The sequence below is a fragment of the Eretmochelys imbricata genome, chromosome 14 (genome assembly GCF_965152235.1).
Source record: "Eretmochelys imbricata isolate rEreImb1 chromosome 14, rEreImb1.hap1, whole genome shotgun sequence".
In the NCBI taxonomy this organism is placed as follows: domain Eukaryota; kingdom Metazoa; phylum Chordata; order Testudines; family Cheloniidae; genus Eretmochelys; species Eretmochelys imbricata.
In genome coordinates this window covers 6323297-6338673 of record NC_135585.1, presented here as the reverse complement: position 1 = coordinate 6338673, position 15377 = coordinate 6323297, and the positions used below count along the sequence as shown (strand labels likewise).

At 40.5% G+C, this 15377-nt stretch overlaps 1 protein-coding gene across 1 annotated transcript in view; it reads right to left on the bottom strand.

Moving 5' to 3' along the window:
- LOC144274236 (ABC-type organic anion transporter ABCA8-like) overlaps positions 1-15377 on the bottom strand; it is a 56400-nt gene that overhangs the window by 16027 nt on the left and 24996 nt on the right. Inside the window, exons 14-26 of the mRNA XM_077832887.1 lie at positions 14389-14508; positions 12668-12806; positions 11705-11795; positions 10286-10425; positions 9321-9440; positions 8288-8489; positions 5586-5755; positions 4360-4487; positions 3584-3721; positions 2365-2475; positions 1740-1913; positions 927-1040; positions 400-516 (exon numbers count right to left, since the gene is read on the bottom strand). Of these exons, the coding sequence (XP_077689013.1) occupies positions 400-516; positions 927-1040; positions 1740-1913; positions 2365-2475; positions 3584-3721; positions 4360-4487; positions 5586-5755; positions 8288-8489; positions 9321-9440; positions 10286-10425; positions 11705-11795; positions 12668-12806; positions 14389-14508 (1764 nt within the window). The remainder of the gene's footprint in view (positions 1-399; positions 517-926; positions 1041-1739; positions 1914-2364; positions 2476-3583; positions 3722-4359; positions 4488-5585; positions 5756-8287; positions 8490-9320; positions 9441-10285; positions 10426-11704; positions 11796-12667; positions 12807-14388; positions 14509-15377) is intronic.

The window sequence follows — 15377 nt, the reverse complement described above, 5'->3', positions numbered from 1 at the left end:
GCAGTCAAGGGGAATTAAAGATGCTCAGCACCGCTTAGGATTTGGCCTGCATATTTGGTTCCATCTTCTCAGTGAATAGCTGCAGTACTGCATCCATCATAGGCTATTTGGATCAATACTTCGTCATGCCGGTAGTTTTCTGTAGATGCAAAGTGGCATTTCATAGTGCAGTACAGCTGAGAATTTTGGTAACGATTACTGATAGGAATCATTGCACTGGTTTGAAATTTTAACCCAAGGCTCAGGTCATGGTACATATCTAGCCAGACTGCACCTGGCAGTGTGCTACGAACAATTCATCCGACCGCCTTGGGTTTTTTTTAGGTTTTGTTGCAACTTTTTCAAATTAAAACTAGAAAAAAGCGTATTATGCTGGAGTTTGTTATGTTCTGCACGCACCTTCACAATTATTCTCATACAGCCAGCTAACGTATAGAAAGGAATCAATGCAGTGAGGATGGTCGTGATGAAGTTCACATGGATTATATAATAAATTCCATTAAGCACGAAAGAAACCTAGAAAGCCATGATAAAAAAACAAACAAACCAAAGGCAACACACCCATTAGTCCACTTTAAGAGAAAATTATATATATTATTTTGCTTCTCTGAAGATATCAGCTTGAGAGTGTTTCCCCAGTGAGCATGCTCCAACTGCAGGTATCTTAGCAGTTATGGAATGTCCTGCTCAGATGCTGGACAAGTGGGAAGCAGGAGCTCCTCTTAACCTCTGAATCTGAAAGCAAGATCCAGGTCCAAATTTTGAAATTGGTGCCTGTCTTTATAAGAAGCTGAACAAAACTCCAGGATGAAATCCCCACTTATGTCCTCTGAATTTTTTCTGCTTGATCCATCTGTGATTGTCACTATGATAAAATCTGATCTTCAATGACACTATAACCCCCTTCAAACCTTTCATGTACTTACAAATATAAAGATAAAAGCCCAAAGGTCACTGTAGCTTTTCTTTTTGCGAAAAGCAAAAGAGATCACATAAGTGAGGACGACAATGGATGCTGCATAGCCAAATATAGACACAACCTGAATGGAAAGAATCAGAATGAGCATCATGCCAACACAAACAATATGCAACACAAATTTAGAGGATAAAAATGGTATCACAGACATTTTTGATGGAACATTTGTGCTACCTAACCTTAACCAAAGTGGACTTGGAGCTGGGAAAGGATGATACTGTAGTGAACAACTCTTCCTTGCAAACTGAAAACCCAATAACATGCTAAGACTGGACAGCTATTTCTCCCTTCTGAACATGTATGTTGAATTTGGTGCTGAAAAAAAGTGACAAACTTATGGTAATGTGCAGTGTAAAATCAGGCATACATAGCCAGGTGACGGGCACATTGCTCCCTCCATCTATCCTGACACAGCACAGTGCTCCTGTAGAATACCCTTGCTGTAATTCTATTACTGAGATTCTCCAGAAAAAGACAGCCAATTTGACAACTGACAAAATGAGGTGGCATGGATTTCTTAGGGTGTTAAACCTTTCTCTAAGGTCAGCACTTGCTATATCCATCAATGAAGACTTCAACACAGATCTTTCAAGTCTCCCAAAGCTCAGAATAGAAAACAGGTGCTCCGATACAAGGATGGTGAAGGATATGCAAGAGCCTAGAGTATTTGGATAACATTTTTAAAAAGTCAGGCCTCAATTTCCCCCCGTTATTTTATTCTTGAAGATGAATTTTCCACATAGTTTATTAAAAAGGAATTTACCATAGGTAAGGCTAATAATCCAGGAGTCAAACTAATTTTATAATTAATTAAAAACATAATCCCAGTCATTGTGAAGAGAAGAGCACAGCAGAGAGGAATGTCCACCAGAGCCTGGCCACACCAATATGCTGAAGGGAACATGCCTGAAGTCCACAGCTGGGAGTGAGCTTTTATCTAGGAAAGGAAATGGAAAGGAAAGAGAAAGCATTCACTCAATTGTCAAATAATTACATTGAACGAGATGGAATGGGAAATACATTCTGGAAAAATAGATATGAAAAAATAAAAATACTTGTTTAGAATTCTGTTAGGGGAGGGGATATGAGTTTGGATAATCCAAAGTATGGCCCCGATACTGCAAACACTTCCTTAGCTTTGACTGCATATGTAGTCTCCCTGAAATCAATCTTACAACTCACATGAAGTGTTTGTAGGATTAGGACCAATGGGAGAAGTCAGAGGAACAGCACGCGCACACATTTTTCCAATTGGGAAACAACACTGACGTGGTTGGATTTCTCACCAGATCTTTACAAGATGTGAAAAAGTGATGATCTATTGTTAAAAACAAGAAACACAGCAGATATGACATTTACTTTTACCTACCCAAAGTATCCATTCTTACCTTGTAATCACCTATGCTGCTCATTGCAAAGTGAGGTGCCAAACCAGAAGCTAAAATAGACATGAAAAGAATGGAATGCCAAAGTAACCTTATTCCGTGCTCAGATGATATCTAAAAAACAGTAAGCAAAAATGGCTATATGCTTTCATATAATGGCCATGGGTGCTTACGTAATGCCTATAAATAATAACAACAGAATAGATTTTAAATAATGTCACCATACAGCCGAAGAAACAAAAGCATCCTAGTTGCTTTACAAAGGTCTGGCTTGAAGTTGCATCTGCAGAGGCATCATGTCTATGCAACCTCAAAGCACCCCTTTTAGTAAGGCACCCAGAGAGGTGACAGCCAATGCCACTTCTCTACAGACTGACCCTGCAATGTTGCATTCAGTCCTGGATGCCACAATACAGGGGGATGGAGACAAATTGAAACAAATGCAGAGAAGAACAAAAATGATTAGGGGACTGGAAGAACTCATCTCTTGGGAAATAATTACCCTCCCCTCCACCCTAGAATCCACACACACTCCAGCAGAAATTTCCCAAGCAGAGGCTAATGTACCTAGAGACGGAATGGCCATTCATCTCCCCAGACTTGGCAAATCATTAGAAAATGTACAGGTGGAAACAATTTGGCACTGGCTGGGGTAGAGATGGGAATGGCTTGACTTAAAGGCTTGTCCCACACTGTCTGGATAACAATCTAGCAGTTCTTTTCTAGCTCTAATTTCTATGAAAACATAATGGTATTATCACATGTAAAACACAAATTTGCATTTGTAAGGAATGATGTGTACAGTTTCAGTCCCCTCATCTCAAGGAATATATAACAGCACAGACTGAAAATTCAGCAAAAAGACAAGATGATGACAAGAATGTCTGAAGGGACTTATTGTACGCATGACTAGAGAATGAAAGAGCTAGCGTCATTTAGCTTGGAAAAGAGAACAGGTGAAAGGGACCTCAAATTATATAAAAGAGAGAACATGGGGACACGTAGTGGCAAGATTTTCAGAAGTGACTGGTGGCTCTGGGTGCCTCCATTTTTGTGTGCTCACCTTGAGACCCTTTAAAGAGGCCTAATTTTCAGAGGGTGAGTGCTCAGCACTCTCTGAAAATCAGGCTTTTTTAAGTTCTCAAGTTGGGCATCCAAAAATGGAGGTTTCCAAAATAACAAATCACTTTTGAAAATCTTGGGCAGAATGTCAAATACATACCATAGGGGACATCCTAGTCGTGACTTGAATATGCCTAGTGGAATTTAAGTTTCTTAGTAATGCATTGCTAATGATGTTCATAAGCACTGGAAAGCAATTGATTCTCTTGGCATGGCACATCACTGAAAATCTGAAATGCTGAAGAAATGAAAGATTAGTCAGTCTTCACTCTAAAAACTAGACTTTAGCTAGCTGAGGAAATTGGATTGAAAAAAGCAGAGGGGTAAATTTTGGCCCATTTATTCCATCAGTGTAAGTGAGCACAGAATTTGGCCCAGATTTTACAGTTAAAAATCCTCATATCTCTAGTATTGTTGTATGCTGACCTTGCTCCATGAAACTTTTATGATACCTGCTCCATTTGCTAGCTTAAAACCCAAACAAGGATTTTTAAAAATTTATTATTCTTCAAATTGCTCTTCTAACAAAACCCTCTTTAATCTATTTTTTGAGGCAGAGACCTTTTTCTTTGTATTATTAAAGAAACTGTCATGTGCATTCATAATACCGTATAAATTAGAGATGAGCATAAACCAACCCCTTGACCTGGATGCTGCCAACGTTTGGATGTAAGCTCTAGATCTGGATTTCATTGTAGACACATTTCTGTACAATGAGCCAAAGTAAAAACAAGCCTCCAAACTATAGGAAAGGCTAGATCCAAAGTTTGCTTCTTGAATCCACCTCTAATAATAATAAATAACCATAACATCTTCCATCAGTGGTTTTTGAGTTATAAAGTTTACAGAACGTCATATTTACTTAGTCTCAGTTACCTTGTCTGCAAGTGATACTTTAATAGCCCCATTGTATTCTTGACCATCTGAGATGTTTTTCCCATTAGCTATTTCCAACATTATATTCTGACTTTTCACAGCCCGGATGAAGTCCTCAATGTCTGAACCTAACAAATTAGAGAAAGCAGAATTTAGACAGCTCTTTTATAGTAAAAGCACAAGAATGATAAAATCAAATTGAAGATCCCATCCAAACACCCTATTCTGTGAGAAATTCTGTATCTAGATCTGAACTATGTGGCTTAGGTCCATTCCTAGTAAAATTCTAATGTCACTTTAATAAGGTCTATTGGAAGCTGAAAGTCTGTAGAGAAGCTCTTTGAAATTCTTCCATCTCACTAGCCTTACACCTCTAACATTTTTCAAGTGATGGATTTCTGAAAGGGGGCATGGTCTGACCTTTTAACAGGAAGGTGTTTCTTAGCAAAAACTACTTTGCGGCGCACAGTAATCAGGAAGTTCGCATGGTGAGAAGGAAAGCTGGTTAAAAAATGTAATTTCCTACAGGATGGAAATTCAGAGATTTTGAAATTTGCTTTTTGTCTCAAATCACAATGAAAAGTTGAAATCTCAGAATATTTTATGAAATGAAATATTCGGAAACATTAATTGTGAATAATGAATCAGCAGAGTTGCTGCCCATCTTGTTTCTTTTGGTATTAAAGTTAGTCTGCTCTCCACAGGTCTCCACAATTTCAGTTTTCAACTAAACATTCCATTGAGATGATTAGGGGCAGTCAAACCTTTCAGAGTTATGAGCACAGGCTCTCCGCAGATGTAGGAAGCCAATACAGAATCCGCTTACACTTGATTCAGGTTTCCAAGGTTTACTTTAGAACCATGAGGGTTAGAAACATCATTTTAAAAAAAAATCTGGAGATGATTCATGCAGCAAGGTATGGATATCATGGCAAATGCAACAGCCATTTAATAGTGGATTAGAAGTGACTCTGATTATAACCCTTCACATTTTCAAAGCATGCAAACAAGAAATGTTGTTCTGGTTTAAACTAATTAATGAAATGATCTTGTATGAATTATTCAGGGAGTCACTATTAAGATGCACCAGGATTTAGCGCAGGAATATACTTTGCGACTTTGTACTGGTTTCGTGTGTTTCTTTGAAAGAAAAAAATCAACAGGACACTTACAATGTACTGTGTTGTAGATTCCAACATTGACATTATTAATTCCATTTTTCTCACCTGTATCATTGAGGATCAATAAGCTGGTGTGACGTGTTTGGTAGTGCTGCTGTCCAGGTTGGAGAAAATACATCTGAGGTGAAACCTTCATCGTAAGGGCAACAATTTCTCCATCACTTATTATCTTGGAGATCAGGAAAGGCAGTATAAGAAGACCACACACCAATAATCTAAAATGGAAGAGCAGGTGATGAGTTATAATATACATCCATTTATTAATCCATGGTGCCAAGTTGGCTAGAAAATCAAAATAAGATGCTTATACTCTCTTATCACCATGTTTTTGGCATCATACCAACTGATTTTCACAAACCTGCAGGCTTCTTAGAGCTAAAAGGCTAGCCATGCAACTCAGGGATGTGGAATGATCACAAACCTTTAAGACAGCGCCTGGTCTCTGCCTATCATTTCTTCAACCCAGAGGTGTGCCTGGCAGAGAGAAGCTTCAGGCAACCGAGTGCTCTGATGAGCACACCATGCATAAACCATGCTTGCAGGGACAGCGAGCAAAACCAGAGCAGAAGGTGGGGAGGGGTGCCGGGGCAAGGATGACAGGAGGTAGAGGAGGGGAAGAGGCTGAGGATGGCATACATGTAAGAATTTGGCACTGTGTCCAGAGGCAAGCAACAAAGCCCTAGGTAAAGAGTGGGACTCTGAAAAGTTCTATGGTGGGTGACAAGAAATTCTTCTGATATGGCTACCCCCACTTTTACTGGACCGTATGGCTGCCTGGGCAGATTATAGAAAAACACAGCACCAGGTCAAGCCACTTCTAGCTGCCACTTCAGCACCCGGCAGCCAGGACCCCAGAAGCTGCTGCCTTTCACTCTGCTCGGACCACCATCCTTCACAGACCTGGTATCAGACTAATTTCTTCCTATATTAGCTCTGCCATTTAAGAACCTGGTATCTACTTATGTTATCCCATTGGTGCTGCTTCTTTCCCTCAAACAATGATGAGAATAAGCGGAGTGGTGGGGGAAAACCAGAATGTCTGTTTCACAGGAAATTCAGTGATTTCAAATTTTGTTTTTGTTCCAAGTGGGAACAAAATGTTCAAGTTTGAAATTTCAAAAAGTTGTTTTGGGGTAAATGTTTCCTTTTGATTTCCTTATTATTTTTAATATAATATAAAATCAACTTTCAAAACAAAAGGGCATTCTGAAATAGAAAAGTAAAATGTTCTATTCCAAAAATGTCAAAGCGGAGCATTTTGAAATGTTTTATTTTGATTTTTTTTGGCCCTGCAAAGCAAAATTTCATCCAATTTGACAGGTGCCCATGGAAAGTTTCGATTCTGATGAAATGGCATTTTCCGATGGGAAAATGTTCAGCAGGAAATTTTTCAACCAGCTCTAATAATACAGTCTCAGGAACTACGATTGTCCATTTCAAAGGATGAACCTGCTGCAGCCTTAATAAAGAATTATATTATTAAATATAATTGAGTGCTCAGGACTCAAAGTTCAGATCCAGACACATCTGGGGTTTTGTGATTTATGATTTTGGTTTGGCCCATTTCTAATTAAAATAATTCCAAAGTCAAATGGGCCAAACCACATGCACAGTCTCTCCTCTGACTAGACTGGTGAATCTACTGTAGCGATTTAAACACATGTGTGAGTCCAACAGGGCTGCTCTGCATTTGGTCAGTTAGTGTCTTGGAGGGAAGCAGAGCTCCCGCCTGCCCAGCACCAGGGAGACATAGTCTTGGGACCCAGCGCAAAGACTCAGGAAGAGCTTTCACTTCCCTTTATTACCTTCCCGAAGACCACTTCCCTTCCTGTACCTGAGGTCCCTATCTCTTAGGCCTGGTTCCTCAGTAAAGTAAAGCAAGATGCAGAAGAGTACAGGATCTGTGGTGACTTCCTTCTCCAGGTGAGAAACACATGGTCTCTGAAACTCCTTGGAAGACTGGTTTAGCTGCCCTACCAAAACAACAAGAAAGTCTTTGTTTTGAACCCTCTCTCCCTTAAGGGGAAACTGAAAAACTTTTTAATAGGTTAAAAATAGTTTCTAAACTCTTCCTGGAGGGTGGTGTGGAAAAAAACCAAAACCCTAACCCCAAATCTTTAAGTAAAGTGTCACAAATCAAAGTGAGATTACAGTGAAGTTTGCAGGGTTTCCATGATCTGGAAGAAACATTCTGCTTGTCTCACATATTCAAAGTACCCCTTTCTGTTGGCTCATACTTCTGTTTAGTTGCTTCCAGACAGCAAACAGGCACAAGTGATTTCCTGAGTGTGTTGATTAACTCTCACATTCCTGATATGGAGAACTAGAGCTTTCTCACTCAGCAAGTAATTCTCTTGCTTCCTTGGGACCTAGGTGGCTGGTACATTTTGATACAATGACCTTACTACAATACCCAATCACAAGTGAATACAAGAAACAAGTCCCCAAATTACATTTCATTTGGCAAAGCTGTAAGAAAGTCTCCCATGGAATAGCAAAGCCACAGAAAATAACAGGCAGATAAAAACAGTATTACAGTCAGGGGTGTCACTTCGCAAAGGTGCCATGAGCTGAAAAGTTGTTTGTTATTTACGGTGAATTCGCTATTTAATCTGCAAGTTGTTTTGAGTGCTGATAGACAAAATAAATACCAGTGAGAAATTTTTTCAGGTTTTTTTTTTTGACATATGCAGTCTGAGTTTGCTTTTGCTTTTCATATATAGGATCAGATACACTCTGGCACTTACATGGACCTAATAGTTTGACTCTCATGCTTTAGCTTTAAGAAGCGAATTCTTGCCAGGGCACAGACTTGCTGTCTCCAGAGGGCTGTGCCACTTACAGTCGCCTTTCCAGTGTCTGAGAGTGACAGGAGACTTTGTTCCAATTCGTCGGGAGAGAAAGTGTCTCTTTCCTCTTCTGCCTGCTCCTCACTGAACACACCATAATCTAGGAGCAAAGAAATTGGCCAGTTAAAGCTTACCCCTTATCCTGGCGTGTTTGGAACACAGAAGTTCTTTCCTTTTAGCTTCACTGAAGAGCAATATGGAATCAATCCCAGATTACAAATAAATGGGGAAGGAGGGGAATGATTTACCAAACAAATTGACTTAATCTGCATCTCATTGCCACATATAATGTTCTACATTATATCCTGCAAAGTTGTGGGAGGGGGAAAAGGTGGAGCATATCAAGCTATGAAAATTCAGATGGGGGGCAAACCAAGGTTTGGGGGAGGTGCTACTGTCCTCTACAGCAAATTATGCTCCTGATCTGAGTTCTCAAATCAGCGAGTAGGACGTTGAAATGGATATTTGGATACTGGGTTTGGAAATGACTACTCAACTCAGAGGCTGAAGTTTCAAGCTTTTAGTCCTACATGATATACCAAACCATTACTAAGTTGAAGCCCTGATGAGTCACATCAGCATGTGTGTCTGGCACTAGTGAGTTTAATTTTTTTGGGCAGGTTTGGGAGTGCTCTGTTTAATTTGAGAACCGCCATCTAATTGGAGATGACCAGAATAAGATTCAGGATTCCAGACAGTTATTATAAAAATGTGAAAAGAACTGTTTCAGAAATCAGGAAAGATGCCTTGGGATGCTTTCAGTGGAACAGAAAATACCATAAGGTTACTTATTTGGATTTATCTGATCTGTGATACTGTGACAAATCCCACTGCTCTTATCAGACAAAACTCCCATTCACTTCAATGAGAATTTTGCCTTTGTAAAGACCGAGTCATCCTTTTCACTTTGGACAGCATTGGACTTTCTTACCTGCTTGATCAATTGCTGCTTCTTCTTCCAGTGTCAGGAACACATCAGCCAGGGTTGTCATGGAAATGCCATAACTCAGAATCTCCTGGCACACATGAGTGTCTAGCTCACAGAACAGTTCTGAAACACAAAAATATCTAACAGTTGCTTTCTTATAGTTGCATATTTTAAAGTTTTAAGAACAGAGTGGCTGCTAAATACTTTGGGCCAAATATGGATTCACCTCAGCCTCCATCATGACTAGATTTAGGCATTTAAACAGTTAAGTGACAGAGAACAGTTCTTCAGGCTATTTTATGGAGAGTGGATATCCAACCAACCAGGATTTGAAATCCCTGATACAGATGCTCACTGGGAAGGTGTGCACTCAAAAAATAAAATAAAATATAATAATTATAGTTTCAACTTGTACAACACCTTTCATGGTAGGATCTCCAAGTCCTTTACAAACACATGCTCTAATCCAGACAGGAATTATTTCAGGGAAGTTTTCCTGCTGTGTTATACAGGAAGTCAGACAAGATAATCACTGATTGTCTTAGAATCTATGAATCTCTGTACTAAGCCTCACAACTCCCTTGTGAGGAAGTTATTATATCTTGACTCTGCAGATGTGGAAATGGAGGAACATAGCATGTAACTATGACTTGCCAAAGGTAACAGAGGTATCAGAAACTGGGCATAAAACCCAGATCTTCAGTACTTTATTCACACCACCACCCATCTCCTCCAGCCCTTTCTGTTCATTATCTTTTCCCTTAAAAAGATATGGTAAAATGGGGTTGCTCAGCTTAAAAGGAGACAATTGACATAAAATAATTAAGGCAAAACATTAACAGAAAACAAAATTCAGACAGCTTTATGTATGGATATTTTCTTCCAGGAGTCTTTTAGACTTGTTCTGAAACTTCTCTGCTACAATGACATCCTAAGGAGTCACTCTTAAATTACAAAGTGATAGTTACCAGGGAACTTATCCACATTTTCAAAGGGCAGCATGTAAATCAATTCTTCATGACTCTGCCCAGATAACTTAGCATTGGGAATATGCTGCTTGACCAGAGATGTCATTTTTGCAGAGTCACAAGAGTCATTGATGTGCAGGCTGGAAAGGAAAGAAAAAGGAAATATTTGTAACGGTGCCTCTTCTGTTCATCCTGGAACAATCCAACAAATCTAGAAATGTACATCCAGCCACTTAATAAGTTGTTGGAAAAAGTTAAGTCTTTTGAAGAAAGTTCAGAAACGAATTGTCCACTAGCATATATGTAACAAGACTTCTAATCACACACCTAATCGGCATTTGGAATGTTAGCTGTTTAAACTATCAAGGGTTCTGTTTCTCTCAAACAGATGGAGAAGTCCAGAGGTTACTGACATATTAGATGTGATGTAGGAGCAGGAGTGGCATCTAATTATAGGATCAGCTCCAGGGTTTGCCTTTCTGCCACCTGCAATTGAGAATTTGATTTGATTCCTGAGAGAAATAAAAGGTTGCATGAAAAGCACAGGAACATCAGATATGGAAAGTCTATCACAGAGAATAGCTTGCCAGAGTTCACAGATGTAGAGGGGCTTTCTTTGTGTGTATTTAGAAGATATCAAGTAAAACACAGTTATTCCAAATTTGCACTATATGCCCCAGAACGGAATCACTGAATTAAGTTGGGGTTGAGAGAGCAAAACGCCTCTCAGGATCAGGCACATAGTCCTCAGCCACATGGGATTTTATTCTCTTAAATGAAGGGATGAAATATTTGGACAGGACACCAAATGGAGTCCTCATAACTGAACTGATCAGTTACATCAAGAACTTTGTACAATTTGTCAAATGTAACATAGGAAAAAAAATGAGTAAAAAAAAAAGAAAAGTTTTTGCCAGGCCCCATAATGCTAAATGACAGAGATTTATCCAAATCCTGAGGCCCTTATGCAACTCTTATGCAAGCAAAGTTCCCATTCAGGTTATTGAGAGTTTCCTTTAGTAACAATTCAAATAAACAATGGAGCAAAAGATGGGGAGAGGACAATACCAGCCAACCTTATGTCCTCTGGTTATCTACGTACTTTATTGTTAATCAATGCCAATTTTAGACATGAATTATTAAACTGTTTTGCATGTTTTTTTGATTTTTTACCCATATGTGAAAAGATCTTTTCCTTTTAGTATTGGACAGAGGACTAAAATGAACAGATGTTCAGTACTCAGACAGATAAAATATATAGCTGAGAAAGATGCTTAATATACAAATGACAAAACTAATGCCCACCAGTACTCTGTACATTAATTTTGACAATATAGAGATTATTATCCCCCCCCAAGAAATATAGAACCAAAATGTACTCAAAATGGATCCCTTTAACACAAGCTCAGTATACTGCACCTTAAGTGATAACCGATTCCCCATTTTCTCTTCAGAAAGAGAGAAGAGCCAACACACTTTAACCTCCCATGGGAGATAAAAGCTTTCCGGTCTAAAGAAACAGAAACAAAATAATTTGTACCATAGAGCTAAAATGGGAGATTGTTCCTCACTAGAGAGAAAAAATGAGTGAGGGGAGACATAAATGTCTATAAATAAGTGCTTGCAATGTTGTTGTAAGCTGTGTTGGTCCCAGGACATGAGATAGACAAGATGTGTGAGGTAATATCTTTTACTGGACCAACTTCTGTTGGTGGAAGGGATAAATTTTCAAGCTTCACAGAGCTTTTCTTCAGGCCTGTGAAAGACCTGAGGAAGAGCTCTGTGAAGCATGAAAGATTGTCCCTTCCACCAACAGAAACTGGTCCAGTAAAAGATATTACCTCACTGACCTGGGTCTGTCTTATAAATAAATGGATGTACTAAAGACAGCAGGGACTAACCTTCTCAACAGTCAGGAAAGAACAAGTTATGACATTGAGAGCAGGGCAGGAATGGCTTTTCCATTTCATGGGAAATTCTTAGATTTTGAACTTTTTTCTGTTCCAAAATGGAATGAACAGAAAAACCAAAATGCAATTCTGAAAAAAAAAATTCATGTAAACTGAAACATTTCATTTGGATAAAATCAAAATGTTTCATTCCAATATTTACTTTTTACATTTTATATTATATAATGTAAAATTTTAAAAACTTGAAATGAAAAATCCTTTCAAACTGGAAAATTGAAATGTTCCATTCCATATTTTTTTCCTAAAGGAAATTTTGTCAAAACTGACACACTTCCGCAATACGTTTTCCTTTCAACCAGTCGGCATTTGCTGACAGAACAATGTTCCGCTGGAAAATTTCTGGCCAGCAAAATGACATCTGTGTTACTATTATCATCATCATCTCTCGGGGAATGAGCAATCCAGTGCTCACCAGCGATAATATCAGCCTCATCCGTTAACTGGGTACTGAACAGGGTTACTCTGTTAGCTTTATGCTCCTTCAGTAGGCTCCATACATGGTATCTGGAACTGATATCCAAACCAGCAGTTGGCTCATCTAATATCAAAACCTGCCAGGAGGAAATAATAAAACATTCCATTCCAGCCACATGAAAGACTCTGTGACCGGGACACAGATTCTGACATTTAGGATTGCACATTTAGCAGAGTGTTTAGGATTTTAATGGACCTGAAGCATCTAAATCCAACACTTCCTGTGGAAAACATTATATTCAAAAAGGAAAGAGAATTAAATGGATAGACACAACTCTATTTATACAGATGCTAAGTGCTCTCATCTCTCATTGGGTGCGTTCTTGCCTGGGTAAGCAAGAGCTCCTGGCCCATGCAGTCATGGTTCCCTCTGCAGGGCCTCGGCATGAAATTGCCACCAGTATCTCTGGACCAGAAGAGGCAGCATGCACACCTTAATACCCATGACTGGTCCCCCTAGATCGGACTGAGGCTCTGAACCCCAAAACACTCCACTGGTGTGGGGTTCAGCTTGCACTGTTCACGGTCAGCCTGAGCTGAAACTGAAATTGCATTTGAGGTCAGAGCCACAGCTACAGTGAGAGTCACAGAGAAAGGCTTAACAAGCCTGCACCTGTTCCTAAATGCTGTCCTATGCTGCGTGTGGACAGGCTTGGCTAGCACAACTGGCTACGCCAGGGCAAAAATGACTCTCAGTGGCCTATGGCGTAGCACCCTCTGGAGAGACCAGAAGCCTCACCAATCTGTACGGGGCGTGGCACAGTGAGTGTTTGGTACCGTGATGGGGTGTCCACCACCCACACAGGACTGGAAGGGGTTCAGGTGGCCAGGCAGGCCTATTAACTCCAGAGGCTGCACCTGGAGGAAGAGTCAGGGAGCGGCGAATTGGTCGCAAGCAGGTTCAGCTGGGCCGGAACAGGTGGACCCTATAAAGGCAGGAAACTGGCAAAGACAGAGGCTGCTGCTGGGAAAGGGCAGTCATTCCCTGGGAAGGGGAAGGAGGGTTTGGAGCTAGTACCCAGAGCAAGGAAGGGAACCAGGAGTGATAGGAAGCACTCCAGGGAAGGAGCAGTGAGGGCTGGGAGAAGCTAAAGCCCAGATCTTCTGGATTGAGAGTCCCTGGATTGGAAGCCAGAGTAAAGGGCAGGCCCAGGTTCCCCTCCCAGCCACCGAGGGCGTGGCATAGATCAGCGGTGCAGTGAACAGGAAGACTGCCTGGGTCTCTGTGGGAGTGACAGAGAATTGAAGGACTGTACCCCAAAAGGGGGGAACGTTGAGTAACCTAGCGGGAGGGCTGAGTCACAAAACGGGTGCTGCGGGGTTCCGGGAATGAGAGAATTGCTGCAGAGACAGTGTGACAGCATGCAAAGGAGTGGCAACCTCAAGAGCTAATCCCCAGAGTGACCAAGAGGTGGCACGAGACTCGCGGTGAGTGGTGCAACTCGTGACAGGTACACAGACAGAGATGGCTGGTGACCAGGTTCCAATGGCTGGTGACCAGGTTCTTGCATAAGACAATACACATAACGAATGGATAATAAATAGCATTATGAAAAGCACAGCTCTTCAAACTAAATCAGCAGCTTCTGGCGACTTTCACCAGCCTATCTGCCTTCTTGTCAGCAGGGTGTCCTACCAACAGTTTGATGTTAATCTTACCTGGGGGTCTCCTAAAATGGCAATTCCAAGCGTGAGCTTTCTTTTCTGTCCACTGCTTAAGCTGCTAGCTTGGCAGTCCTGGATGTCTTTTATTTTCAACATAGTCAAAACTTTTTGGATCTAGGGAACAGAGAACATCCTGGTTTCAAGCTAGTCATTTAAGATTTTCCTCAGAGCTATTTGTTGTTTCCCAAACAGCACTTTGGACACAGGAGCAGCACAGGAACTGGGTTACAAATAATTACTGGGTGTCAATAATTGACTGTGAAATCAGTGTTACACCCCAAAATGCTTGCTGAGCTCCATGCAGTCATTCTGGGATACAATTTCCAGTGTGGCCAGTTCTTGAGATTGTATTGCAGGTCTCACAATATGCAGTGTTTGTCTTAAAGCCCCAGCTGCTGAAATCAGATTATTTCACGAGAATCTCAGCTTTCATTTTTTTCAAAAAGTAAAGCAAAATTAAAGAACACAATCTTTATTATTATTTTTAAAATCTGATGACTTTTAAGCCAATCTCGTCATTCTGGGGGTGGGTGGGTGGCTTCTGACATGTTTTTGAACACTTGGGGCTAGCAGTATTTGGTATAATGACTAAATAAGGGCACATCTAGAAGTGGTATCTGGGAACTTTGTAAGAAAATAGCCATTCCTGTGTGAAAAGATACAGGTACAGTGTATAGTCATTCTGTGTCCCCATATCATTGGAGACTGGCTGAGCCTGACATTGGTGTGGTTATTTTGCAGGGGTGGGCGGCGGTTGGGGAGTGGGTTCAGTCCCAGCAGAGGTTTCATATTCTCTGCTGGAAATGCCTCCTTGCACTGAAGCAATCATGGGGAGCTGAACAAAGCTCAGCTCAGTACATTTAAAAGGAGCTGGGGTACTCTCATGGGAGGCAGAGTGAGGGGTCTGCTGACAAGAGACTATGACTGAGAGCTCTGAGACATAAAAGTGGCCTTGTCTAAAATGTTAGTTTGGGTTTTTAGTG